Genomic DNA, 26347 nt, shown 5'->3' with positions numbered 1-26347 from the left:
ATTTCAAGCAGTATTTTGTAGGTGGAGACGTGGGAAGGTGCCAGATTAGGGAATGTGGTAGCAGGAACCCCTTAAAAATAAATCCAATTGGTTTTTTATTTTGTGGAATTGGAATGAAGCTCTTCTTTCCCTGAAACTGGGTTTTAGTTTTTCTCGCACATTGTGATTTTATACAATGGAGGTAGGAAAATCAGTTTTTAAAGCATGAGGGGAAGCCCCCTTGAGGAGGAGCCCTGGTGCTGGAGGACCCTGCGGGAGATCAATAGGCCCTGGAGGGTGTTGCAAAATTTGGGATATTTCAAGATTATCATAGGTAAGGATGTTCTTCAGTGTAAGATCTTTGTCTCCTTTCTTGCTGATTAGGCTTGAAAAATACACAATCAGTGAACAGCAGTTAGCAGCCCTTACTCAAGAACATCCTAGAACTACCAAGCTTTAAGGATATAGTAAATCAATATGTTGATGTAGGTATATGGATACATTGTTGAGTTGACAAAATACTCAAGGTGCATGTATCCTATAGCTGAATTATGTTTTAGTATTATAACTTAAAATCACTGCTATAGGTCAGAAAGATGCCTATGTAGGGGAGCAAGACCCTTCCCCTGAACATGTGGAAATGCAAGCTGGGATGACTTAATTTGTATGGAAATTACTAACCGATTCCCGTAGAGGGGCTGGGCAAGTTACCAGCCTCGGAACTTCTGCGTGTAAATAAAGGCACGGGACGCGCGGCGGTGGTGCTCGACCTGTGGAACACCCCCAGCATCCGGGTTTGTAGCTCTAAAATCAGTAAGGTCTGGCTCGAGGGTGTCATGATTGGCTTGTGGCACACCGAGGAACGAGCCTGGTTGTGTGAGCAGGAAGGGGAGCACGCTGAGAGGAGGTCGGTGAAAGGAGGTGTGTGACGGGCACAGCGCGGTGCAGTCCCCGCGGAGCTCACGGTGGGGAGGAGGTGACGGAAGGGCCGCTCGGCGGCGCGGCGGAAGGGGCGGGCCGGGGCGCAGCAGCCGCATGGGGGCCGTGTGGGGCCGGGCGGCGCGACTCGGGCTCCCCGCGGTGCGGGCGGCGGCGGCCCCGGCCAGCAGCGGCGGGCGGCGGCTGGGCTGGCTGTGCGGCTCCGGGGCGGGCCCGCTGGTGCTGCTGGCGGCAGCGCTGCCCTGCGGCCCGGCCCGCCCGCCTCACTTCCTGCGCGCCGGGGCGGGGCGCGTGTGCTGGAGCCGCTGCGTCCAGAGCGATCCCGGCACCGGCACCGGCAGCAGCGCGGTCGGGAGGCAGCCCACAGCCATGCCCGCCGCCGAGCCCGAGCACAGCCCCGCCGAGCCCCAGGCGCCGGCCGCCGCGGAGTCGGTGCGCCGCGGCCGCCGCAGAAAGGTCAAGGTAGGAGCACCACGTGCGGCCGCGGGCAGCCGGTCTACCCAGGGCCGCAGCGGACGACAGGTCTACCCAGCGAATCCGGGCCAGGCACCACGTGCGGCCGCGGGTGCGGCCATTTTGCACGGGCTGGGGGGGCCTTAAAGTCGGCTTGGGGCGGGCAGGAGGGGAGGAACGGGCTTCCTCCGTGTGACGGCGGCTTTCTCGCGGCAGGAGGAGAGCCCGGAGAAGAAGGTGAAGCGGCAGGTGAAGGCGACGCGGCGCGGTAAGGCCGAGGCCGAGCAGGCGCAGCCCGAGGAGAGCGGGCTGGGGGACGGCGACTTTGAGCCCCCCGTGCCCAAGAAGACGAAGAAAATTAAGGAGAAGAGCAATAGTTTAGTAGGAGAGAGGGACGCGTCAGAGCACGCGGTTAAATCATTATCCGCTGTGAGCGACAGCGTGGCAGCCCCCGATGCCCAGAACGTGAGCGCCGGAGAGCAGGACAGCGACGCTGAGGTAGGGATGCTCTGCCAGCACATCCCATGTCTTGATTAATTAACGTTTTCCTGGTAATTAGGGGGCTTAGTAATGGGTACTGTGCGCTGTGTGGAAACGAGCTGCGAGACAGTTGGAGCATGAGGCATCTGTCGTAGGCGCATTTTGCCGCTGACCCCCTTGGATGTGAGGCACTTGGTCCTAGGCATCCATCGGGAGTGCCGGGGATCCTCCTCTGATCCTGCACGGGCTACGGGCGGTGAGTGAGGTTCGGCAGCACTCCAGTGCTCTCCACATATTTTCTCCCGCGCACTAAATGCCAAGCGTTTGGAGCAGATTCTCCCGCTGAGAAGGCGGCTGGCTGAGGGAGCAGTTTCCTTGTGCTACTCGTCACAGCTTGTTTGTGTCCCAGAGCACAAAAGGTTTCTGCTGCACAGGCGGTCACCGTCCCAGAAATGTGCCTTGCTTTGTGCTGTGAGGGTACTTTCTCTGATTGCAGGACCTTTGAAGAAGTATTGGCTAAGTTACCCTCATTAATTGTGGAGCTTTCCCACTTCTTGCACGTAGGTGCAAGAGGGCCCTGTAGGTAGTTTTGTAACTAAGATGGGAACACGGATCAAGAGAGTGCTTTTTGTATGTTGGATGTAATGATGTGATCTTTTGGATCTTTGAAATAAAAGCTAAGTTTTGTGTTTTAAGTATTTACTTGTGTGTGAAGTTCAAAGCTCTTTGCATGGTACTGTACTACCTAGGTGTCTTCTAGTGGGAGATTCCTGCTTCCTACAGTGAATGGTGACACCGATTATGTTTTATTGTGAAAAACAGTTTTCTCATGGTTTCAGTGGTCTCTAATAAAGCTTCCATTTCCTGACGTGCCAAGCATATATGTACAAGTATCTGCATCAATAGGGTTTTATTTTTCATTGGACAGAAAGGAAGTGTCTGGATAAATTGTCATAAAGCAAATGCACAGCTTTTCTTGAGTGACTGTGTAGGGTATGTTCTATGCTCATCTTAGAGGACTACTAAGTCTTTATTTTTTTTCTCTTCTATACTATTAGGAGCTGACAGAAGAAGCAAAAGAAGGCGCCTTTTCTAATTTTCCTCTCTCACAAAACACTATCAACCTTCTCACAGGTTAGTTCATGTGGTAGAAGACATTTCTGTAAAGTTTAGTCTAGAATTGCACTCTGTTAGCTGCATGAGCAGAGACAGTTGTCAAGGCTAAATAGTCCTAAATCATGTTACGTTTATCGTATGGTAAGAATGATGTGAGCACTCACTGTGGATTCAAATAATCTGCTGTTAGTAGGAAAAAATTTTCTGGTTTGTTCAATTTCAAGTGCCTTAAGATAATATCATGCTTCCATGGAGTGGTTATTCCTCTATACGCATTCTAGACACATTTCTCGTCAGCATCGTTCTGTGTATCATCTTTTCCTGTGCTGACTACAGTATTGCTTCTTAGACAAGCTTAATGAAGTTTTGTATATGAAAACTATTTGCCTTGTATGAACAGCTTGTCTAGGGTTATTCTCATAGTTTTGGGAATTTTTCTATCTCTTCTTGATCAGTTTCGTGTTTTGGAAGTAATCACTGTAGGGTTCTTGCCCCTACACTTGTTGGGAAAATGTGATTTTCCATTCTCGGATAAAATTCTCAAAGGAATGTTGTTCCTTTACACTTACTTTGCTCTAAAGTTTCTTCAGGATGGGTTGTTTTACTTACACTGTGCATCTCTTTGAAGTTTTAGAATATTTTGAAACAAACACCATCACCTTCTCACCTTCAAAATTAAGCTACTGCAAAATCTTGAGCTGCAGCAGAAAAAACACATTGTTTTTTCCCTTATTCTCTTGTTGTTTTAAACTATACACCACAGAGAAGACTATTTCATTGTGGATACTCAAGTCACCATGGGGGTGGAATATCTTTGGATATTGAGTAGGAATAAAACATAAAGATGCACAGTTTTCTTCTAAGTTACATTTTCTGTTGTGTACAGAATTTGAGGTGGTGTGCCCTACATATTTGGGCTCTTTACATATGAGGGCTTCTAATTGTTTGTTCACCTTTTAATGAAGACTCTTTCAATTATGTTACAGCTCGAGGTGTAAAATACCTATTCCCTGTGCAAGTGAAGACTTTCCAGCCCATATATGCTGGCAAAGATGTAATTGCTCAAGCTCGAACAGGAACTGGGAAAACCCTTTCCTTTGCTCTTCCACTGATTGAAAAACTCCAGAGTGTCTCGCAGGATGGGAGAAGAGGCCGTGCACCAAAAGTAACTAACACTTAAGAGTGTACACCAAAACCTTAGAGCATGGCAGGTTTTGAAAGTGATTTTACTATTGCTTTAGGTTTTTTTTGTTTTGTTTTGTTTTGTTTTTTTTGTTTGTTTGTTTGGGACTTCTTTGTCCTTTACTAGCGTTTGTAATACCGAATACTTTGTTCAGATCAGGAGAAGTAGTGTGACAGAGTTTTGCAGCATCACAGTAATGACACACTGGGTTTTGGGGTCCCCTGTGACTGTGTTTAGGAGAGTAGTCAGGGCACTGAAGCAGTGTCTAGGGAAATTCCAGGCTGCTGTCCTTGGGCACTCAGTGTGTGGCTTTGGGATTCAGTTCTCTGCCTCTTCTGAGGTGATGTTTGTCACCTGGACTTGGCTCTTTTCACTGAAATTGTTTTTCACTATAAATTCTCTGGTGGTAACTTAAGTCTTCTGGGTTTTTCCTTCCCCTCACCCATGTCTGGAGACTCAACAGATGAAAGTGGTGTTTACCAGAGATGGAATTGGTAACCAGATACCAGTGATCCGATACCTATTCCCATGTATTGCAGTGTATTGCAGAATATTAATCATTAAACTAAAAAACTATATATAATCTGCAAATTTGTTGCCTGCTTTAGCCTTCTGTTTTATTAACTGTAAAGGCTATGTAAATTTTTACATCTTACTCTCTGAAAGATTTTAAGAGATAAATTCAGCTTTTTGGTTTATTGGTTCATTCTTAATTAAAATGTTGGGGAGAAGGGTAGGTACTGGAGGAAAGCAGATTGGTGGAGAAAAGGAAGGATGTATGGCTCACGCTATGTATCTTTAAAATCTTGCTGCACTTTTGTTGCCCATGTTGATGTTGCTGTAGTGTCTTTTATCTGGCTTTAACATGAGAAAGAAATTACTGTTCTAGCCTCGGTTATCTTGTAACACTTTGCCTGGTTCCCTCTTGCTGGCTCTGAGGCTCATCGTGCAGGCTCCAGGTGGCAGGGAATGTAAATATTGCTGTGATGGTGAGAAGCTGTGGGCACTTCTGCAACAAGTGTAGAATAAAGATGGGAGTGCAAGCAGTTTGACATGAAGTAATCTCTTTTCTTACACCCTCTCCAAAGCACAGCTGCATTTTTGTCTGTTTCTCTCTCCCTCCAGGTGCTGGTTCTTGTTCCAACTAGGGAACTGGCCACTCAGGTAGCTAAAGACTTCAAGAATCTCACAAAGAAACTGTCAATTGCATGTTTTTATGGAGGAACTCCATATAAAGAGCAGCGTAAGTACCTGCTAAGGAATTATTAATGGATTGGAGTTGACTTTCTCCAGATGCGTTCCATAGTAATGTAACAAAAGTAAAGTAAATAAGAAGTAAATAAAAGTAAAAATAGTCTTTTATCCCCCTCAGACTTTGAGTTAAGTCAGGAACTCAAATGACATGGCTTTCAAAGGAAACACATAGCCTGGGTGGAATTATTTTAGTTCAAATAAATGTTTATGGAAAAGAATGGTGGTAGTTCTGTGACATGACTATTCCTTTTTAGTTTCTTCTTTATGGTGTTTTTGTTTGGCTATAGACTGGGACAGTCCACAGAAAGGGGAGAACTATGTATGTGCCTGTGGCTCTTTGTGTCTCCAGAGAGTCTCTGACAAAGAGTTTAGCTGGAAAGCTAAAGTGTTTCCATTAAGTAAAGCTCTGAAGGCTTCTTATGTCAGCTGATTGCTGCTTGGAAATTGGTGTATGTCCCTGTACCTTTGCATGAGATTTGGTTGATACTCCTGACAGTGCAGCCAGGGCTGCAGTTAAATTCCATGTCTGTTACCTTGAATGTAGCATTTTATGCAGAGATTAAAGGGCAGCAGCTTTTTGCTTCTAAAATGACAAGTGTTGCTGTGTGCTGCTAACCTTTTATCATGTTGTCTCTTAGCAGTCTGGCACTGTTTTTCTGTCTTCTAGTTGATCTACTTAAAAGTGGCATCGATATTCTAGTGGGAACTCCTGGACGGATCAAAGACCACATTCAGAATAGCAAGCTGGAACTCTCCAGTGTGAAGCATGTTGTTTTGGATGAAGTGGATCACATGTTAGACATGGGCTTTGCTGAGCAAGTGGAAGAAATCTTGGGATCGTCCTATAAGAAAGGTAAATTCGGACATCAGGAGAGAAATAGGGGACAATGCAGAAAACACAGTTAGGCTACTTAAAAATCTTCTGGTGCACCCTCAACTTGAATTCTTTGTGTGATGCTAGAATTGGAAATGGCTCAAAGATAGGTGACAGTGGAGTGAAAAAAGCAACCAGGGAGAAAAGCAGCAAACCCAACTCCCTAAGCCCCTAGTGGTCCTTATCGTGAGAGGGGTGACTTGAGCAAAAGGTTAGGGTTATGGTCTGTCTGTACACTTGTCATCACACAAAGCTGACAGCTATGGAATACTTGTTTTTTTTTCTGATGTAGTGGGTGTTCAGCAAAGCTGTTATGTACCAGGTATGGAGCAGAAGGAGGTTACTTTAAGTGTTGAAACTCCTCACCACATTTCTCTAATGCCAAAATTTTTGAAAAGGCTTGAATTACTGGAAATAGAAATCTCAGCAATTACTAAAAACAAGGCTTATGAAAAGTGAAAAAAAATGATTGCTGGCAGTGTTTCTTCACATCTTATATTGACTTGGTGCACATAGAAAACTGTCAATTTGAGAGCAACTCTTGCTTTTTAATCAGTTCCCAATGTCATGGTCTGTTGCAATGTCTGAAGTCGATGACCTTTCCTTCCAGGCTCAGAGAGCAACCCCCAGACACTGCTGTTTTCTGCAACTTGTCCACGATGGGTTTATGATGTAGCAAAAAAATACATGAAAGATGAGTACGAACAGATTGACCTGATTGGAAAGAAGACTCAAAGGACAGCCACGACTGTGGAAGTGAGTGATTCTGCTGCAGAGCAGTGCAGGTCCTGAGAACAGATGGTCTTGATGAAAGGGGTTGTGCATTGACTTTACAAATGGGGGCATAGAATGACTCTTCACATGATTGACACACAGATTTTGTAAGCAAAGCTTTCATGTGGGGCAGTAACTTGCAAGCTTAAAAAAAATTAAAATTCTTTCTTTGATCATTGTGTCTGTCCTGTGGATGGCTTGGATTTAACATAGGTGGTGATCATGCTTCTTTCCCAAACAGCACTTGGCTATACAGTGTCGCTCATCTCAGAGAGCGGGAGTTCTTGGGGACATCATTCAAGTCTACAGTGGCAGCCGTGGACGGACCATTGTCTTTTGTGAGACCAAAATGGAAGCAAATCAACTGGCTATGAATGCTTCACTCAAACAGGTACTGGGGGCTGGGCAGAGAGCAGTGGTTCTCATAGTCAGGGCTTGAATGCCCTGAAACAAATAGGAGATTGCAGCTGTGTGGAGCAAATTTTTCCTGTGGGTGGTTTTAAGACTTGTGAAAGCTGTTTCTAAAAACTGACCTTTGCAGTTAAAGTGTCCTCCTGATTGAGATTATGAATCTATTCCTTTGGTTTTGAAGTGCAGGACGTGGATCACTAAGAAATATACAGCTTATGCTGAATAACCAGGATACAATTGATAATTGTAACAAACAGGAGCTAGTGTAGTGGACATATCCTGTCTTAACGTTAATGTGCATTTTGAATTCCCATCTCTTAATGGCATTTGATCTTTGAACAGTTGTTCAAGAAAATCCAGCTAATATGGTAGAATGAAATGTGTTGTTGCCCTTGGAAGCTCAATAGTTTGTTTGGAACTCACATGATCTATGAGCAGGTCTTCTGTGCTTGCTTGAATTAATGCCCTTGTTCTGAATTAATGCCCTTTTTCAGGGAAAATGGTGTTTGATGCTAAATGCTGATTTATGGAGAAAGAGCAGTCGTGGGAATACAGTAACAAATGGTTTGCCCAGTATTAGAGAAGTGTCATATACCATCCACATTAAAAACTTGCAGCAACGATTCTTGCCTGTTGGCCTTGCTCCTTTCACTGTAAATTCCAGAGACTGATCAAAGTGGAGTGCTTTATATTCCTTTGGTATCAGATATGTAGGTTTTTCTCTGCACAGCAGTTTCGGTTTACAGTTAAATGTTTTTAGGTGCTGCAGCCTAGATTCCCATTAGATGTCATGTTAATGGATTGTTCCCCTGACAGGATGCCCAGTCCTTGCACGGTGACATTCCACAGAAACAGAGAGAAATTACATTGAAAGGCTTCAGAAACGGTGTGTTTGAAGTTCTGATTGCAACAAATGTAGCTGCCCGTGGTTTGGATATTCCCGAGGTTGACCTTGTTATACAGTGCTCACCACCAAAAGTAAGTCATTAGTGGAAGCTAGACTTGTATTTACTTTTTTTTTGGTGCCAGAATGGTGGCTTATTCCTCTGTTTCACCAGATGTATGTTTCAATTCACAAATTAGGTGAAGCTTTTGGAAATGCCAGGCGTAACTTTTTTTTTGCTACAGTTACAATTTGATTTGCTACAGTTACAAGTCTTTAAATCTTTGGGTTTTGTTTACTCCAGAAACTCGGAAGGTAGGTTTTGACATTGTAGAGCTTTTCTGAATTTCTTCTGAATGTTGTTGAGTTTCATACAATTTCTAAAATATTTCTGCTGCTTCTTAAACCGGTGGAAAATCCAGTGGAGCATTTTATTTAAAAAAAATTAAATGTCTATCAGCAGTGTCTGTTAAAGCTGAGCAGCATACTTTGAGTAGGGTAGCACATGCAGACCTGGTGGTTTATGTTTAGTTACAAGTTTGGGTATAAACGCATAATGTATCACTACTGAGGCTTCTGAATTAGAATTTTGCTTGCATTATCTGAAATGTCAACAGTTTAAATAACGTAAGGTTTTCTCATGTTGATCTGAATTTCTGAAGGATGTTGATTCCTACATCCATCGTTCTGGACGCACGGGTCGAGCTGGCCGGACCGGCATCTGCATTTGTTTGTTTCAGAGAAGAGAAGAAGATCTTCTGAAACAAGTCGAGCACAAAGCAGTGAGTTGTACCTCAGACCTCTGCTTAAGGAAATTGTTCAGCTTTAAAAGGGCCCTGCTGCTCCTAGACTTTGTAAACATGGGCTGTTTATGAGTCCAGAATGGGACTCTCCTGTCCCATAGACTAGTAGGCCTAAAGTGCTGATATTTGGTGTTTGTAAATGCTTTTGTATCAGCCTGTTTTTATGTCAGCTGAGTTTTCCCATGCAGGCAGTCCTTTGGGTGGATGTCAGCAGGCAGGCTGGGATAGGAATGCATGAGGCAGACCATGCCTTGCATTAGTCTGCATGTACGTTGAAGTAGCTCCAGAATAACAAAGTGGGAAACTTAAAAGCTTTAATTTAGCTTTAGAAATAGCTTAGTATATTGATCTTGTAAACAGTAAGTAAGAGATATCAGTAATGTGATTTAGATAGGATTGAATTGTAGAGTGCTATAAACGCCTTTAATTTGTTTTCTTGATTTCAGGGTATTACCTTCAAGCGTGTAGGCGTTCCCTCTGCAACAGATGTAATTAAAGCTTCAAGCAGTGATGCTAAAAAGTAAGTTTATTTACCTGATCTTAAAAAAGGTCTAGAGATGTTATTGGTCTAGATGCTTAGAGCCTAATGCAGAGCTTTAAGGGATCAGACCTGTATGTAAGGCCTGTGTTGTACAAGTCAGCTGCTTTGTGTGTAGACAACATAAGATAGTATCAATAAACTTCTGTGTGCTGAACACAGACCTTTTCATAGAACATACTGTTCTCTGAAGTTTTTGTGAAAATTAGTCTTTGTTTATATAATCAGAAATCAGTGATAGATGAGGGAATTACTGTCATGAGGGGAGACTGATTTTGTCTGCTCAGACATGGTGGAGTGGTGTGTAAAAAGCAATACTTGGTATAATGGGGAGTTACTCCGCAGTAGTGAGGATGTTTTGGTCCTAGCTTGCATTTCTTTGTATTATTTCCAAGGATTGTGGCTTTTATTCACCATACAGCTCTGTTTGCATTTGCTGTGCCTCAGTGGTGGGAATTGCCTCAAAGCAGATTATTATATTTAGTGAGGATTTGACCAGTGTAAAACAGATGATGGGCATGGTGTTGGGTTCACTGTGTACTGAAGAATGGTGGGGGGGGGGAGCTGTTGGAAATACAAAAATAGCATTACAGAGATAGCTGTTCTTAGTTTCCTATCTTTTTTTTCCCTGCCTTTTTCAGAAATAACTGATTTAGGGTATGTCTTATATGTAACTGCACTTCACAGTGGCCTTTCCTTACCTCTCTGAACCTGTGTTGTAACTGTGTAGGTTACTGGAGGCTGTTCCTTCTGCTGCAGTAGACTACTTCAGAAAATCAGCCCAAGAGCTGATAGATGAGAAGGGGGCGGTGGCTGCCCTGGCTGCAGCCCTGGCGCACATTTCTGGGGCATCTCACATCCAGCAGCGCTCCCTGCTCAACTCAACAGCTGTAAGTAATGGAGCACCCGGGCACCTGTGGTACAAGGATGGATGCAATCATTGCTTGTGTCCAGGCCATGTGTGGCAACTTCTTCCCAGGCCTTTTCAGCTGGGTTTCTGAATAGCTGTTACCCCAAGCTCCTGCTGTTGCTTGTTCCTTAGCTGAAATCAGCTCTTCCTGGGAGAAACTAAGAATCGGTAAATTTTCTTGTGCTGAGCTAAAAGAATTTCTCCAGGGACTGAAGTGACAAAATACTTGGATGCTCTAAGAGAGTTTAACTAGTGACATTTTACAAGTGAATAGATTGGTTCATGCTGTTGTAGTTTCCCCCTTATCAGGAATCTTTACATTTTCTGTGGTTCTTACATCAGTTTAGGGGTTTCTTACCTGTTTCCTAGTAGTAGGTTTGACCAAGTTTAGCCTTGTTAAAGGTTTTTCTTTTGATTCCTGCAGGGCTTTGTGACCATGGTGTTGAAGTGTTCGATAGAGATCCATACCATGAGCTATGCCTGGCGGGGGCTGAAAGAACAGCTCGGGGATGGAGTTGATAACAAAGTGTCTGCAATGCGTTTCCTCAAGGGGAAGATGGTAAGATGGCCCAGCCTTGGGAAGGAGGGGATTTCAGGCTTTGTGTGTGTTCACATACAGCAAATTTGTGCAGTGACTGAGGCTGGAATTCTGAAGTACTGGTATAAAATGTTGGTGCTTCACTATCCCAACTGAGTCTCATTTCTCAGGAAATAGTAACCTATCACAAGTATGCTGTTTATGCATACACTACTGAAAATTTTTTAAAAATGTGTTGATGTTAGTTGAGTGCTTTAAAACACTTATTAGACATTACTCCCAAATGATAATGCAGGAATTCCCTCCTAAAAACACGCATCAGAAATATATGTGATATACATGTAGTAGGATTGGTTGTTGAGGCCTTTAGTCTTTCATTGTAAATTTATGCCTTTTTTTTTTTCCTTTTAGGGTGTGTGCTTTGATATCCCTGTTGATGAGCTGAGTAACATACAGGTACGTTTGTGTAGCCAGAGCTGTCTGTAAAACCTGGTGGTTTGAAAATTGGCAAGTGCCATACAGGATCCACCATAGGGTGATTTGGAAGGTTAAGGTTTGTGGTTTAATAAGGATATTCCATAGGCAACAGAGAGATTAGAAAGAACATAGCATCATCATTAGAAAATAGCCTGTCAGGTGTCTTCTCATTTCTGTTCCCATGATATTACCTGATTTCATTAAACAAAATTCTATGTCTTTGGCTTGTCTGTGCTTTGGCCTCTCCTATGTATTTGAGAGTTCACCAATTTTCTGTCATTTTGTTCTCTTGTCTTTGTTTATCCTGTGTCATAGGACTTTGAGCATTTCCAGAGGGGATCTGATGGCCTGTTTTGGCAGGGGTGGGATTTGTGTGGAAATACCCTTGCATTCAGTGTTGGTTGTGATGGTACAGGTACCTTGGATGCCCTGCAGACACATAAAGTCTGGTTACATTGGTCTTGTTTCAGGAGCAGTGGAAGGACACCCGGCGCTGGCAGCTGTCAGTGGCGAGTGAATTGCCTGAGCTGGAAGAGCATCCCCAGGAGGCAGGACGAGGCTTCTCCAGGTTCGGAAACAGCAGGCAAGGAGACTTCAAGAGAAAAAGCTGGTTCAAGAATGGAAATCGGGGACTTTAACAGAACGCTCAATTAACCTCTGCTTCAAATACGGGATGGGACTGGGCTGAATTTTATCAAACAGTAAAAGCCTGTTAGACACTCCTCTTTGTCTTTATTCCTTGAAAGAGCAGCCTGTGTTTGAGGATGGCTAAAAATCAAGTTTGCTGAAATGACAGGGTGTTTTGGGAGATTTTTATTTCTGCCCAGCAAAGTAGCTGCTGCTTGTACTGGCATCTGTGTCCCATCGAGTGTGCCTGGAAACTCAGCACTGCGAGGTACAAAATTCATCCAAACACGGACATGTCTCTTCAGCAGCACTTGCGTTAAAAAATCGGGTTCAGAGAAACTGGACCCCAAGGCCTCAGCTCGGTTCCTCGAGCGCTTCCCGCGGTGTCCGTCGGGCGCTCCCGTTCGCCATCTCCCTCAGGGAGCCGCCGAGGGGGCGTGGCCGTGCCGCGGGGCGGGGCGGGGCGCGCGGCGCGTCAGGCAGCGCGGGGCGGGGCGCGCGCAAAGATGGCGGCGGCGGGCGGCGGGTGGCCCGCGGTGTGCGAGAAGTTCCGCGCCGCCCGCACGCTCTCGGCCGTAGAGTCCCTCAAGGACCCCGAGACGGAGCCGTACCGCTCCAAGTACAGCGCTCGGGCGTTGCTGCAGGAGGTGAAGCAGCTGCTGAGCGCCGCCGAGGAGGGTGGCGAGGCGGTGCTGGCCGTGCGGCGCGCCGTGCTGGAGTACGAGCTGGGCGTCAACCACACCGACACCGAGGAGCTGTCGGCCGGCGAGGAGCACCTGCAGCGCTGCACGCAGCTCCTGGAGCCGCACCGCCTCTCCCCGGACTGCGTGTCCCTCTACATCCAGGCCCAGGTGGGCTGCGGAGGCCGCAGGGGAGATCCGTGGAGCGGGGGGCTGAGGCGGAGCGGGGCCTTGTGTCTGCGGGCTGTGCCGGGTGAAATGGGCTGCGATGGGATCCGGGGCGCTCCCGTGTCCTGACAGCTGCTGCTCGTTTAACCGCAATGAACACGGTAACCCTGGCGTTCCGTTCTCACTGGAAGGAATCATTCACAGGTGGTGGCTGTTGGAGGGGTTGTGTTTTAAGCTGGGTGTGCAGAGTATCCAAAATGTGTTTTCCTAATTGAAACTGGGTGTTGACAGAGCAGCGTACTCTTCTGGACAGACTGAAACAGAGCTTGTAAGAACTGTACAAGAATAAATTAGTAAAAGACCTCACTATGTCCAGAACTTATTTGTCATTCCTTAACTCATTGGTTGTCAAAGTGAAGCTGGAGAAGCTTTTACTGGTGCATTATCCTGAAATTATAAACTGTTTGCTTTTCAGTATTGCTTGTTATATTTTTAGGTATTTTTTAATATTATATTTTGTCCCAGATGGGTAAATTCAGTTTTGTTGTTGCTCCAAGTAGTAATATTTATCTCTTTGTTCTGAAGAAGGTAATACTGTTACCAAAACTAGTTTTTGCCACATGAAAATTCACAGAAGGGCCTTTGCTTGACCACTCTCATGGTAGCTGTTGTATAGTTAGGTATTTGTCTCTAGACTATAAATGAAGTAGAGCAGTTATTCAGATGTCTCTGTCAGAAATGGTTGCTCTAATTAGAAAAGGCTCCATAGAGCTTCCTTGATGTACAATCAAGGAATTGCATGCTGATGTGGAAAGGTGCAAGTGAAAGGACTTGTCTTACACTGGTTAAGTTAGCTGAATTGTCTGGAACAGTGAGCCTATATCTGCTCCTTGCCTTCAGTGTGAGGGTTGGACACATTGCTGCAAAACTGTTACTTTTTGTAAGGTAAGGAGATTCCTTCAGCTGAAATAAGTTAACATCTTCCTACATGTTCATGGGAAGATGTGGCTTTTGTGGCTCTGGGCCAGAGATTCCACTGCACTTCTGAATCAGTGTGTTGGACAGCAGCTCTTCTCTCTGTTAGACCAAAGTTTGCATGGACTTTACTGTTTTGAGGCCTTCAGGAGAAAGCAGGATAAAGTTTGTAATGCCTGTGATGTGATGTGGTCCAACAGTGATGGGTCTGCTCGTGCCTGGCACTGTCCTAAAGTGTGGAGCTGAGCACGGTGCTGGGAAATGAGCCCTCAGCTCTCAGTCCCAAGGGCTGTAACAGGGTTGAGTACTTAATTGAAACCATTTCTGATGTAAAAAAAAAATTATTGCCATCAGTGGCCATACTTCTTCACCTTCTGGGATGTCTGGAGTGTGTTGCCACGGCACTGACTGCTATTTTGATGGAAGGAGCATTCCTTTTTACTGCTGAGCTTTCTTTAGCCCCACTTCTGATTTCTGAGGTTTTGCCTAAGATTGTGTATCCCAGTCTCTGTCTAATGGAATCTGATCTGTTCCACTGCTTGGCCTTCGGCAAAATGTTTCAGTTCGTAAACAACATGTGATGTGCTTTCTTATAAAAATAGTAGAATAAATGGAATTGAAAGGAACACAGGGCTGGCATACAGCTACACATTCTAATTATTTTTAAGGGGTTTTGGTGGTTTTTTTAGCCCTCTTGGATTTTGTAATAGCACTGCCTAGGATTTAAATTAGCACATCATATTAACATCTTCATTTTATTAATAAAATTAGAGACACTTTCTGTAAAAGCTGGGTTCACAGATGCATTAAGTTGCTATGTACATTGCTTTAACTTAAATTTGAAGGCAGTAACTCTTGCATCTCAATGTAGAAATGGCAGCTGTCCACCCTGTATGATCTGCTGCCCTGCACGGCCTGCTCAGCCTCAATAAAAGCCCCTTTCCCATGGGAAAGCTTATACCAAAGGATCAACTCCAGCTATAAACACCTGCAAGAGAATGCTTTGGTTTAACAAGCCCTAGAACACTGGATTTTGGGTGTATGTGGGAGATGTGAATGTTTTCTGATGAAAGCAAGAAACATTTGTTTGCTTGCATGATTGCACGCTCTCTCTTCACCCACCCTCCCCCCTGCCCCATTGGTTGGCTGCGTGACTGATGCTAAAACTTTTACATGAAAGAAACATATAATACTCAAATCTGTTTAATAAAGATGATCCTGCTAGATGACAAGTGGGTTTCGTATTGTTATTCAGTGAACAGCTACGCTCAGAAATGCTTTTCATCTATTTCCATTGTTGAAAATACACAAGTATTCATTCCTAGCATATCGTTTTCCTGTTATTTTTTCCTATGGAGTCATGTTAACAAATTTCTGATTTCTTTTCTGGTCTCTTTTTATGATATTTGTACGTGGTGTGGAAGCTGCACGAATTGGATGTATATCTGTGGAAAAAAATCATTTGAACATTCTAGTCCTTATCTAGCAGAGTAAAGAGAGAAAGTTAGACTGTGAGGTTAATTTTTTATGTGGTATTTGCTGAGTGAGAGCCCACTCCCTTTGAGCAGCTCACAATGACATTAGTGGGCACAATTTTTGCTTTTTGAAATCCATTGTATTAGAACACACATGTATATAAGGGTGAAGACTGTTTGGAAAAAATGTGTAATGTAAATGGAACATGACTATTGTTTTTCCTTTTACCTTTAGAATAATCTGGGTATCCTGTGGTCTCAAAGGGATGAAATTGAAACTGCACAGACTTACTTGGAATCTGCAGAAGCCTTGTATAATCAATACATGAAAGAGGTACTGTGTTAATATAGTAGAAAGTCTTACTTTTATGAATTACTTGCAGGTTAAGTAATCTTTTAAATAAATATGCAATGGAGCTTGAGTTTCTGTGCTTTATCCTGGCTGCTGTGATACTTTTGGCGAGAGATATGAGTTGTACTGCAGTATAGGACAAGGCAAACTAGAGCATTACTTACTGATTTCAAAATGGAAAATAATTTTGCTCAAAAATAATGGTTCCTTTTTAAAGCCCTTTAATAATCCAAAGTTGAAGCCAGGTAGAATTTGGATTTTAATGAGGACTGTTATTAAATCTTATCTTGGAAGTGCAGTAAAAATGTCAATCCATTGCTTTCAGCAGGAATAGGAAACAAAACTAATATTTGCATGGTTTGCTCTGCTATGCAGCTTTTTGCAGGGGCAAGTAGTTTAGTTCTATTTCCAAGAGGACAATCTTACAAACAGCTAACCCTCTCATGCATATTAAACAACCTTTTGAGCTGTGGATTCTGCTGTGTATCCTACAAAGACTCCCTTATGCTATTTTTAAGCTCTTTGCAAAGCTGTTTCTGCACTGACTTGCCTCAGGGACAGTTCTGGAGTGAACTAAAAACATTTGTGGCATTCAGGAACCAGTAGCTGTATCTCAGGACAGCTGAATAGGTTGGATAGGCCTTAGTTCCATGAAATTACAGGCTTGATTCAAGTTTACATGAAATTGATTTAGAGCACCAGTTACTGTTGTGGAGACTTTTAAATTGGGCAGGTTTTTTTTGTTTGGTTACTGCCTATTTCCACCTTTGTAGCCATGCTTGCCTACAATGATAAGAGACATAATGGATAAAGAGGAAAGCCCCACCTGTGCTGAAAAGCTTGTCAGTCTGTTTTTTGCCCTCTGGATTGGTTGAACTAAGTAGAGATACTACATCCCTCTACAGGCCCTCTTGGTAATTAATTGTTGATGTTCGACTTTGATATTTATACCCAGTCCCAGGTAGCACATGACCTCCAAAAGCTTCTGGTACTTGCTGCAGTGATTATGAAATCAAACTGGTGCTTTAGTATAGAGGATTAAATGGTGCTGCCAAGTACTTCACATTTTCACTGTAGACTTTTCTGAAACTGGTAATTTTTGTTAGTAGTGGTTACTGATTATTCCTTCTGGGGCTTTGCTGCCTGACTGGGGTATGCATATGTGTCTATCAGTGAGTCCACATCAGATCTGATGCTTTTCACACTTCTTTCCCCAACTTATTGCCACTTACAGTTCAAGGCATTCATTTGTAGTCAAACAAGAGCTATGCTTTAAGTCTTTCTTTTAGAAAAAAGTACAGATTTACACAATCATATCAACATTTTGTCTTTCACAAATTATGAATATGTAAATATGCTTTTCTTAACATTCAATATCTTTAAGCTATCAGGAAGCCTTCCTGTCAGAAAGTCTTTGGTAAACTGTTGATGATGGTGACATTTTCCTGAGCTGGTGGATTTAATTGTTTGCTAAGTGGGTCTAATTAACTTACAAGTTGGATAGGGTGGTTTCCCCCACCTAAAGCAAAACCAAGGCAAGAAACTGGGGATAATGAAGTCCCCCTAGAAAGGAGAATTGCAGAGCTCTTTCTAAGGATTTGTAAAGGCATAATGCTTGACATCAGAGAAAGATCTGTAGATAGAGAAAGGAGGAGAGAGTTTTGCTTACTGTGTCATTTCAGTTGCTTTCTTTGCAGGAATAGCTCTAGTCTTGCCTAAATACACTCCAAATCTTGTTAGAAGGTTTGTATCTAAAGAAAGCAAGAGGAAGGGTTATAAATTCACATCTTAAAAACTAATGAGGTATAAACAAAACCTAAAGATTAAAAGATCATATACAAAAATCTACACACTTCTGGTAGGTTAAGCACACTATTTCAGGTACATTTGTTCATTTTTAAGATGAATAAAACACTTCTATTAAAAGCAAGCAAACAAGTTCATTCAGGGATTTTTAATGAAAAGCAGTACAAACAGAGTACGTTTTCTTCCCTATAAAGTGAGTGTATCCTTTGCCCTTGTTCCTGTTCTTGCCTCAGTCTGTATTAACTTATGAAAAGTATTTACCTAAACTGATTTTTATTTGCTGCCTTACTTTATCTTGGGCTAAGAAACAAATGGGGTTAGGAAATGTCATGAGAAGCCTGGGCTTTGTTGCTGTTAGACCCGTGGGACATCCTCCAGGGTGCACTGTGTAATGGGACAAAAGCCCCTTCAAAAAGACAGCTTCGTTTGAAGTGTTTTAGATTTGGCATCTGAAGGTATTCACAATTGCAAGGAAATGGGATAAGCTAATGAAGCTCTGCCATAAGCAGTGTTAATCTATTGGGGTTGCCTGGCAGCTATCTGGTAACATGGTTGACAGTTGTCTTAAGGCAAACTTGGATACAGCAATGGCAGAGGGTGTATAATTGTCCTTGTAAGGATTCTGACAGAATTTGTGGTTTGAAAAACAGAATGGTGCTTCTAATGATGTGAACTACCACGTTTAATAACTTGCATGTAGGTTATGCCTGATAGGGAGGTTTAGCAGCTTCATCCTCCAAAGACATTGCTTCTTGTCTCATTTGTATTTCTGAGTAAATGATCTTGCCAGCTTGTGAGTACTGGGATTCTCTTCATAACAGTTAATCTTCACAGCAGGTCTGCTGAGCACTCTGCACTTCACCTCCTCTGCAGTACTTCCTGCAGGATGTTTTCATGCTGCTGATCAGTGCAGCTGAGCAAACGAATATTTCACATTTCATTCACATGGTATGAAATTGATGTCTCAAAACCTAGTGTGTTATTGTACAAAACAAACATGCCTACTAGAGTCTTGCAGAATCCAGGACGAATATCTCTATAGTGCAAGCCACACACATTGCTTCAAAGTGCATAAGCAGGAGTCTTTTACAAGCTGTGAACCTTGTCATTCCATGTGGAATTGTGATTTTCATCCTCTAAATCATCTGAGTGTTGTGGAACTGCCTGGAAATGTGACATTGAGATGTGTTATGTGAAACTTTGTTGAATTTGGGATTGGCAAATGATAAATTATGTGCAGCCAGGAGAGGGAGCACTGTGCCACAGAGTAAGAAATGTTTGCTGAATGTGTCATGTACCCTTGCAGGATGGAAATCCTCCCCTGGATCCCAGTGAGCATTTCATGGCAGAAGAAGAAAAACTTACAGACCAAGAAAGGTCCAAAAGGTGGGTGTGGAGCAGCATATCTACATCATTATTACTTTTTTGTTTTGTAATGAGGCTGCACTTAGGTAAGAAAAAAAAAAAAGAAACTTAAGGAGACTGTTGGGTTTTTTTTCCAGATTTGAAAAAGCCTACACACATACTCTGTATTACTTGGCACAAGTCTACCAGCACCTGGACATGATTGAGAAGGCTGCACAGTACTGCCATACTACTCTGAAACGACAGCTTGAATACTGTGGCTACTACCCAGTGGAATGGGCACGCAATGCTGCCACTTTGTCACAGTACTATCTCTCCAAGGTAATATATCTAATGTTTTTGTGTAACTGTTGACTGAAACAGTTGTTTAAACAGGTCTTTGAGATAGGGCTTCATGCTGAATTTAAATGTGCATCTATAAAACCACAAGTTCTCTTCTGATATGAAGCATCTGTCAGTTTTTTTCTGAAGAGGACATGGTGGCTTTCCTGTGGTGTTGTGATGGCAACGGGCAAGATGAACAGGGGTGCAGACATGAGGAAAACTCTATAGTTAATGAAGTTGTGACGTGATGTTCATCAGTAAACCTTTAAACTTACAATAATTTAATTTAAAATTCTATCTTATGTTGTCCTCTTACAGTAAAGTTTGAAAACAAAAAAACATTTGAGGGCCAGGGTATGGCTCATTGTTTACTGTAAATTATTGTCCTTTGTACCTTAGCACGTGCTCAAGGTTTTATTTGAGCCTATGTGAACACTAAAGTGACCATATAACTTGGTAGCTGTATGCCACGTGTTGAATCTAAACAATCTATTAAGAAGTGCTTCAGATTTATTTAGGAATTTTTAAATTCCAGGCTATTTAGATACTCTGTTCTGATGCTTAAAAAGATTTCTGCCATATCTAAGCCAGTTAATGCTAATTTCAGTAGTAACTGGTAATTTCTGTATCTTATGGATGCATTGAGTATTTAACAGTGACTGCCAAATACGGGTAAAGGAATCAAGATCTGACTCACAATGTTGACTTGTATGTGTGACTTGTTCCCACTAACACCCCATGATAATGTTTGCCACAAGACATCACTTCCTTCACCTCAAGGCAGTGAGAGTAGCAGAGAGCTCAACAGTCACAATGTTCAGTGTGCATAGCTAATAGTAAAAGCAAGGCTTGCTGTTGTGGCCTTGGTACAGGAAAAACAATTGGTTAGAAAATACTTATTCAGTATTCAGTAATATGTATTCAGTAACAGGTGTGGAAAAATTGTGTGATTTCTTCCAGTGATTGGGGAATATGCTCCAGAGTCTCTGTTATTTTTCTTGTGGTCATGTATGTTCACTCTCTGAGATGAAGGGTTTGGCCAAGTGAGAGCAGTGCTTGGACTGCTCACATCACTGCTGAATGCTGCTGTTTCTGTTTCAGGAATGCTTTATGGAGGCTCGACACTGTCTAGCAGCAGCCAGTGTCATCTTTAGCCAAGCTGGACAGGTACCATCTGCTGAAGATGGTAAGTTTATAAAAAGGTTTTGAATAAAATTATTGTGAATTAAGCATCATTAACTGTTTATGTTTAAAACTGCAGTTTAATAACATGTACAAAACTTACCCCAGTGTTAGTTTTCCAAAATATTTTTTAAATAAAGTCAGATGATTCTGAAAAGCTACTGCTACTACAGCTCAGGATTGGCTATGAGAAGATCCTGTGAGAAAAACTCAAATACTTGTTGCTTGTTTCAGAAAGCATATCAAATAGAGAAATATAAAACAATATCCACTTCAACAGTGGCAATGTCTCTGTTCATCCATTTGGCCTTTATGTGTGCTAAAAATGAGGTTTACCTCAGGAATCAGAAGGCAGAGATTCAATGAACCAAACCAGATGCTTCCTGGGAATAGCTTTAAAGGAGGAAAACTGCAGCTCTTAAAACCCCAAGTCCAAAAGGTTCTTGTGTTGTCTTCTGTTGCAGGATGCTGCAGCCTCATCAACAGCTATTTTCGTAGTTGTAGCTGCCTTCCTTGCTGTTTGGACATTGATGCAAAAGAACAACTTGGCAGTTCAGTATGAATATCAGTAAAAGAAACTTTTAGAGAATTGACCCTAGTTTTAAGGACCTGTGATTTCACTATAGTGTCAGTGCTCTGTTTTAGGCTTAGTCTTTGCTTACCTACAGCACAGCCTTTTGGGCTGTCTTGGGCAAGTGGAAGCTTCCAGTCAACAGAGCTTTAATTTGTGGAGAGGGAGCAAGTACAAGTCAACTGAGTTCTGTCTTGACTTCTTCCTGCACAAAACAGGAATAGTGATATTCCTGTTTGTCTTGGTCAATAATTGCTTATCCCACCTTCCCTTCATTTCATGGTACTGAGAGCTGGGCTGTGGACTTGCAGAAGGTTCTGACTAAGAAAGACCAATACACAGTCAACACTGGCCATTCTCAAGCATATTCATTTTATCCTGTTAATTGGAATATAAATTGACACAGCGTTATTTAATAAATAAGCTTTCTCTTAGATTAGCAACAACTCTTAACTCCTTAATAAGAAATTCTTTGGTCTAATGAAAGATAATGAATGCAGTGGGTCTGGATCTGAAGTTGGCTTTTTATTTGGTGAACAGAAGTGCTGCTGTCCTGGAGGAATGTCCTCTCTTTGTTCAGCTAACTCACTGCCTTCTGCATAGAGTTTTCATTGAAATGAGTTTTCATTGAAATCCATTTGGTTTATGAAAATGTTATCTTGAGACATCATCAGTGCTCCTATTTATGATAGTGAGGAGACTGTGGGGAGAAAAATACAGAAGTTGTAGAGCTAATAAATCTTATGTTTGTACCAGGTAGCTTAACCAAAGGCAGTTTCCCCTACTTTGTTCCCTTTTTTGGTAGCAAGTCTGGGGCCCATTGCAATACAAATGCCCTTATCATCTTCAGAAACAATTACTGGGCAGACAGCTGAATCTCAGAAAATAAATTATCCTGATTTCTTTCTCTTACTACAAAGAGCCCTGAAAACCTTTTCCAGTAAAACACCTTGAAGACAAAAGGTCTTTTTAAAGATGGATTGTGATCTATTTATTTTAAGAATTATGCATGACTAGTCCATATTAATCTGTATGAGTTTCTACTAGAAATAACAGTTTGCAGAACGATTACATAAACTAACATGGAAAATATATTTCTGTCTAAGCATGAGGAAATATTAAATACAACATTAAATACAGGTATCATATTCTTTGCACGTAACATCTGAGGGTCTTACTGAAGTTCTCTTGAAGTTATGTGTTTATGTTCATGCAGTAGATGAAACGGAGCCAGACCAACAGGACCTTCCAGAGAGGAAAGCTGAAATTGCAAGGTGTTGGATTAAGTATTGCCTGAATCTTCTGCAAAGCGCTCGAAAATTGCTTGAGGTAACAGAAAATCTGTTCTGTAGCTGTCATTGTCTAACAGCAAACTCAGTCTGCTTTGATGTTTGCAATAGGAATCAATTTGCAGTTGGTAATAAGGAATAAGCAGTTGCTCAGTGCTTATTATAATACAACAGATGCTTGCAATGTTGCAAGTGTTTCATGGTATGCTTTGAATTAAATGCAGCATTTAAGAGTAAGCACAGATAGATCAGTTCTGTAGAGTGATCAGTGCATTGTTATAGCAGCAACTTCACAAATTTTCCTTCTCTCTGCTGCATTTTCTTGCAGCTTGATTTCACAGATTCCTTCTTTTTTTACTCCTAGTAAGAACATCGTCTTAATATGCAACAGTTTTGTGTGCTCGTTCATTTAAGCATTTGATTAATTCAGATTTGATTCAGTTCATTTAAGTATTTCTTCAAATGTTTAAAACAGCATTTGCTGAAATGCTTTGTAGAAGCAGAGCCCTTGGGCTTAGCATTTATTGCTTTGGCTATTTTCTCACACAGGGTAGGGAGACTGAACCACATTAGTTTCATGTTTTTACAGAATCAATACTGTAATTTACATGATTCTTTTGTGAACATAAGGCCTAATATATCAATGAGTTCTCTTTTGTCTTATTGCTCACTAGTTTATATTTCAAAGGTGACTCATAAATAAATTGATTCAGTGTAAGTCTCTCTTTATAAGCCAGATGCATTTTTAATTAGCTTCCTTTCTCATTTCAGGATAACATAGGAGAGCTTGATCCAGACAGACAATTGGAACTTAAAGCCCAAAGGAAAAAAGAAGAGGATGAAAAAGAGAAGGGCAGGAAAAAAGCTGTTCTTTTTGGGACAAGTGATATATGTGATTCTGTCTTAGCCATGGAGGAGAAAGTGAGCAGCGTATATCCTTTAGATTTTCAAGAAGCCAGAGAAATCTTCCTGGTTGGTCAGAACTATGTTCAGGAAGCAAAAGAGTTCTTTCAGGTTGATGGTTATGTTACAGACCATATTGAAATTGTTCAGGATCACAGTGCTTTGTTTAAGGTACTTGCTTTCTTTGAAGAAGACTATGAGAGGCGCTGCAAAATGCACAAGCGTAGAATAGACATGCTGGAGCCAATCTATGCAGACCTGAACCCCCAGTACTACCTGCTGATCTGTAGGCAGCTGCAGTGTGAACTAGCTGACACCTATTATGAGATGATGGATTTAAAAGTAGCTATTGGTAACAGGTTAGAGAAACTAGACTCCCACACAGTTAAAAAAATTAACTCTCTGGCTCAGTTCGCAATCAAATACTACGAACTGTTCTTGGATTCTTTGAGGAACCCTGATAAGGTGTTTCCTGAAAAGCTCGAGGAAGATGTTCTTCGCCCTGCAATGGTGGCTAAATTTCATATTGCACGACTATATGGTAGGCTTATTACCTCAGATAACAAAAAGCAACTGGAAAATATGCAGACATCTTTGGAATATTACACATTTCTGGTAGACTATTGTGAGAAGTATCCAGATGCTGTCCCTGCCATTGAAACTGAACTAGAACTCAGTAAGGAGATGGTGAATCTTCTTCCAGCAAGCATGGAGAGGCTAAGAGCAAAGGTGTCTTCATTTGTGTAAATACTTGCCTTGGAGGCAGTGGGCACTATCGAAGCAGTTTACCTGTCCGAGCCAGTGCTGTGGGACTCTCCCATATTGATAGAACTAAGGTGTCTGCAGGGACATCCACCTAGAGCCTGCACTAGTGTAACCTTGTGAAAATCTCAGAGCTCTCCTGGTCCATAACTCACCCACACTAATGGTATAAACTAAATGTAAAGTGTAAGTCCAGCTAATGCTTTGTACTGTGTATCCTATATGTAAATATAAACCTTTTCTCCCTCACGGCTTTTTCTTTGGCATATGATTCAGTTTTTAGTGTAGTGCTGTATGAAAATAGTTTCTTGGAAGATACCTTCTTCTCTAAGAAATTTTTTTCTAATAAACCTGAGGCATGTTCTTCCAACTAGAATGCATTTTATCTCTTCTAATGTTTGTCCCCGGAAAACTTTATCAATGTGAAGGGAACTTGTTTTCAATATTTATTTTGTATGTTGCTCGTTGACCTTTTCCCTTGTTAATCAAAACCTAGTTGATAGAGGCTAATAAATGGACTAGCTTGGCTAAATGTTTATTCAGAGTCCTTGGAATTCTGTTTCCTGTGTCTTACTAAGATACTATTTCAAGTTTGGCCAAAATAAATAGTTGTGAAAGTGTTTCCATATGAGTGTCTTCAGTAAAAACCCTTGAGCAATTGTAGTGCCAGAAGCCAGAGCAAGAAACTAGCAAACTTTCTTTGTGGTCAGAGGAGATGCCCTGCTCTTAATATGCTGTAGAGAATTCACAGGTTACAGGTCCTGTGCTCTGGTGCTCCAAATGTTTGCCTAGTAGAGCTTAAAGCCCCGGGATGCCATGGATGGCTTCTTACTTTGTGTTGCTCAGGAAGCTCAGATGCTGTTTTAGCAGCAGCTGCAATTTGGGACCTCTCTGAAGTTGTTTCAGATAAAATACAGGCAGAGAACACTGCCCAGCTGCATAGTAAGAGATGATGGCCAGACATGCCAGGGGACTTGGAGCAAGTGAACAGACAATGTGACTTTGTGCAGTAGTGCACCAGTCTTATCACTGACATGGTGGTAGGGTGGGAAGATGTTTACGTTAGAGGGCATCGAAGGAGACCAAATAATTGGTTTCTTCTGGAAAATGAGGAGGCAAAACATGATGTTTGCTTAAAGGGTGTGAGGGGAAAGCATGTGCAAAGCAAGAAAACATGTACATCTTAAATCTGTGGTAAAAATCTCTTCTGCAGAGAATTCTGCAAGCTAGACTGCTAACCACAAATAGGCCAACAAATGGGTCCTGGACATAAGAGACAGCAAAACTCAAAACTAGACCAGCTACTTGTGTGCCTGTAGAATCAGGGAGAGAGTGAGTGCACGTGCCTGTGTGTACTCTTTCTGCTTTACTAAATAAGTGTCTAGTCAGCCTCTAGGAGTTTCATTTTTGCAGTCAGATCTTTAATTCAGATTTTCCTGTGGCCTGAAGGTAGGACAGCTCTAGTTTCTCAATGAAACATTTCTCAGCAGACTGGATTGTAGATTATTTTTGTCTAATTTGAGTTAAAGCTAGTGCACTTATACAATAAACTCATAAGTTAAATTTTTGTCTACTGACTTTTAGTTTCATATTCAAGTAGAAGGTGGCAGTATATGTTTGGGGTTGTTGTTTGGGGTTTTTTCCTTCTGTACTTTTGCCTTAGAGCAAATTTTATAGAGCATGGATCGCCTACTTCATCAAACTTAGTTTTCTTGTAATTTGGAGGCCAGTTTGTGGGCTAGCCCAGCATAAGAAAATAATTTCTTTCTCCCTTCATTGGTCTGAAGTAATTGTGAAAAGTTACCTATAGTTAACTGCAAAGCTGAATGAAGTACAGGATGCTCTATCCCTTTTAACCATTAATTGTGTGCAGAGAAACAGCCTAAATATACCAAAACCAATGTGAGAGTTCAGCGGACAGGTAGAAGTAGGTCCATAGTTAAGAAGGCCTGGATATAAGAGGGATCAGTGCTTTTTCAGCACAACTTTGTGATTGGCACTGTGGCTTGGAGAGCTCTCTCCCCTGAAGATACCCAGAACACTTTGACTTTCCAGCTTTTCTTAAAATACATTTAATATAAATGCATTTCATGTAAATGCATATGGAGTTACAGAAACCAATTATGCCAGTTCATCTCCTAGAGTAAACAGTCAAGGCGACTGCCAGCAGATTATATTTTATTACTGGAGACTTTATCGTGCTGGATGCTCAGCACAGTGTACTATGCTGTGCTTCTTTTAAGGCATGTCTTTTTA

At 42.1% G+C, this 26347-nt stretch overlaps 2 protein-coding genes across 2 annotated transcripts; both read left to right on the top strand.

Moving 5' to 3' along the window:
* Positions 1 to 175: 175 nt before the first annotated feature.
* On the top strand, positions 176 to 12331 carry LOC130578005 (nucleolar RNA helicase 2-like). The gene is made up of 16 exons (XM_057373771.1): positions 176 to 181; positions 898 to 1380; positions 1588 to 1869; positions 2910 to 2985; positions 3954 to 4132; positions 5276 to 5393; positions 6072 to 6257; positions 6889 to 7034; positions 7294 to 7443; positions 8280 to 8441; positions 9009 to 9128; positions 9596 to 9669; positions 10418 to 10577; positions 11022 to 11156; positions 11547 to 11591; positions 12083 to 12331. Exons 1-16 carry the CDS (start codon positions 176 to 178, stop codon positions 12248 to 12250), a joined length of 2490 nt encoding a protein of 829 aa, XP_057229754.1. The 3' UTR covers positions 12251 to 12331.
* A 386-nt stretch (positions 12332 to 12717) lies between these two features.
* KIFBP (kinesin family binding protein) lies at positions 12718 to 24739 on the top strand. The gene is made up of 7 exons (XM_057373735.1): positions 12718 to 13090; positions 15773 to 15871; positions 19002 to 19081; positions 19198 to 19381; positions 20486 to 20570; positions 22354 to 22466; positions 23198 to 24739. Exons 1-7 carry the CDS (start codon positions 12746 to 12748, stop codon positions 24074 to 24076), a joined length of 1785 nt encoding a protein of 594 aa, XP_057229718.1. The 5' UTR covers positions 12718 to 12745; the 3' UTR covers positions 24077 to 24739.
* Positions 24740 to 26347: the final 1608 nt, after the last annotated feature.

The sequence above is a fragment of the Malurus melanocephalus genome, unplaced genomic scaffold, assembly GCF_030028575.1.
Source record: "Malurus melanocephalus ecotype Western Australia unplaced genomic scaffold, MMel_1.1 scaffold_207, whole genome shotgun sequence".
NCBI lineage: Eukaryota > Metazoa > Chordata > Aves > Passeriformes > Maluridae > Malurus > Malurus melanocephalus.
Note: the sequence above shows the minus strand (reverse complement) of the source record. Positions and strands in the feature narration are given on the sequence as shown.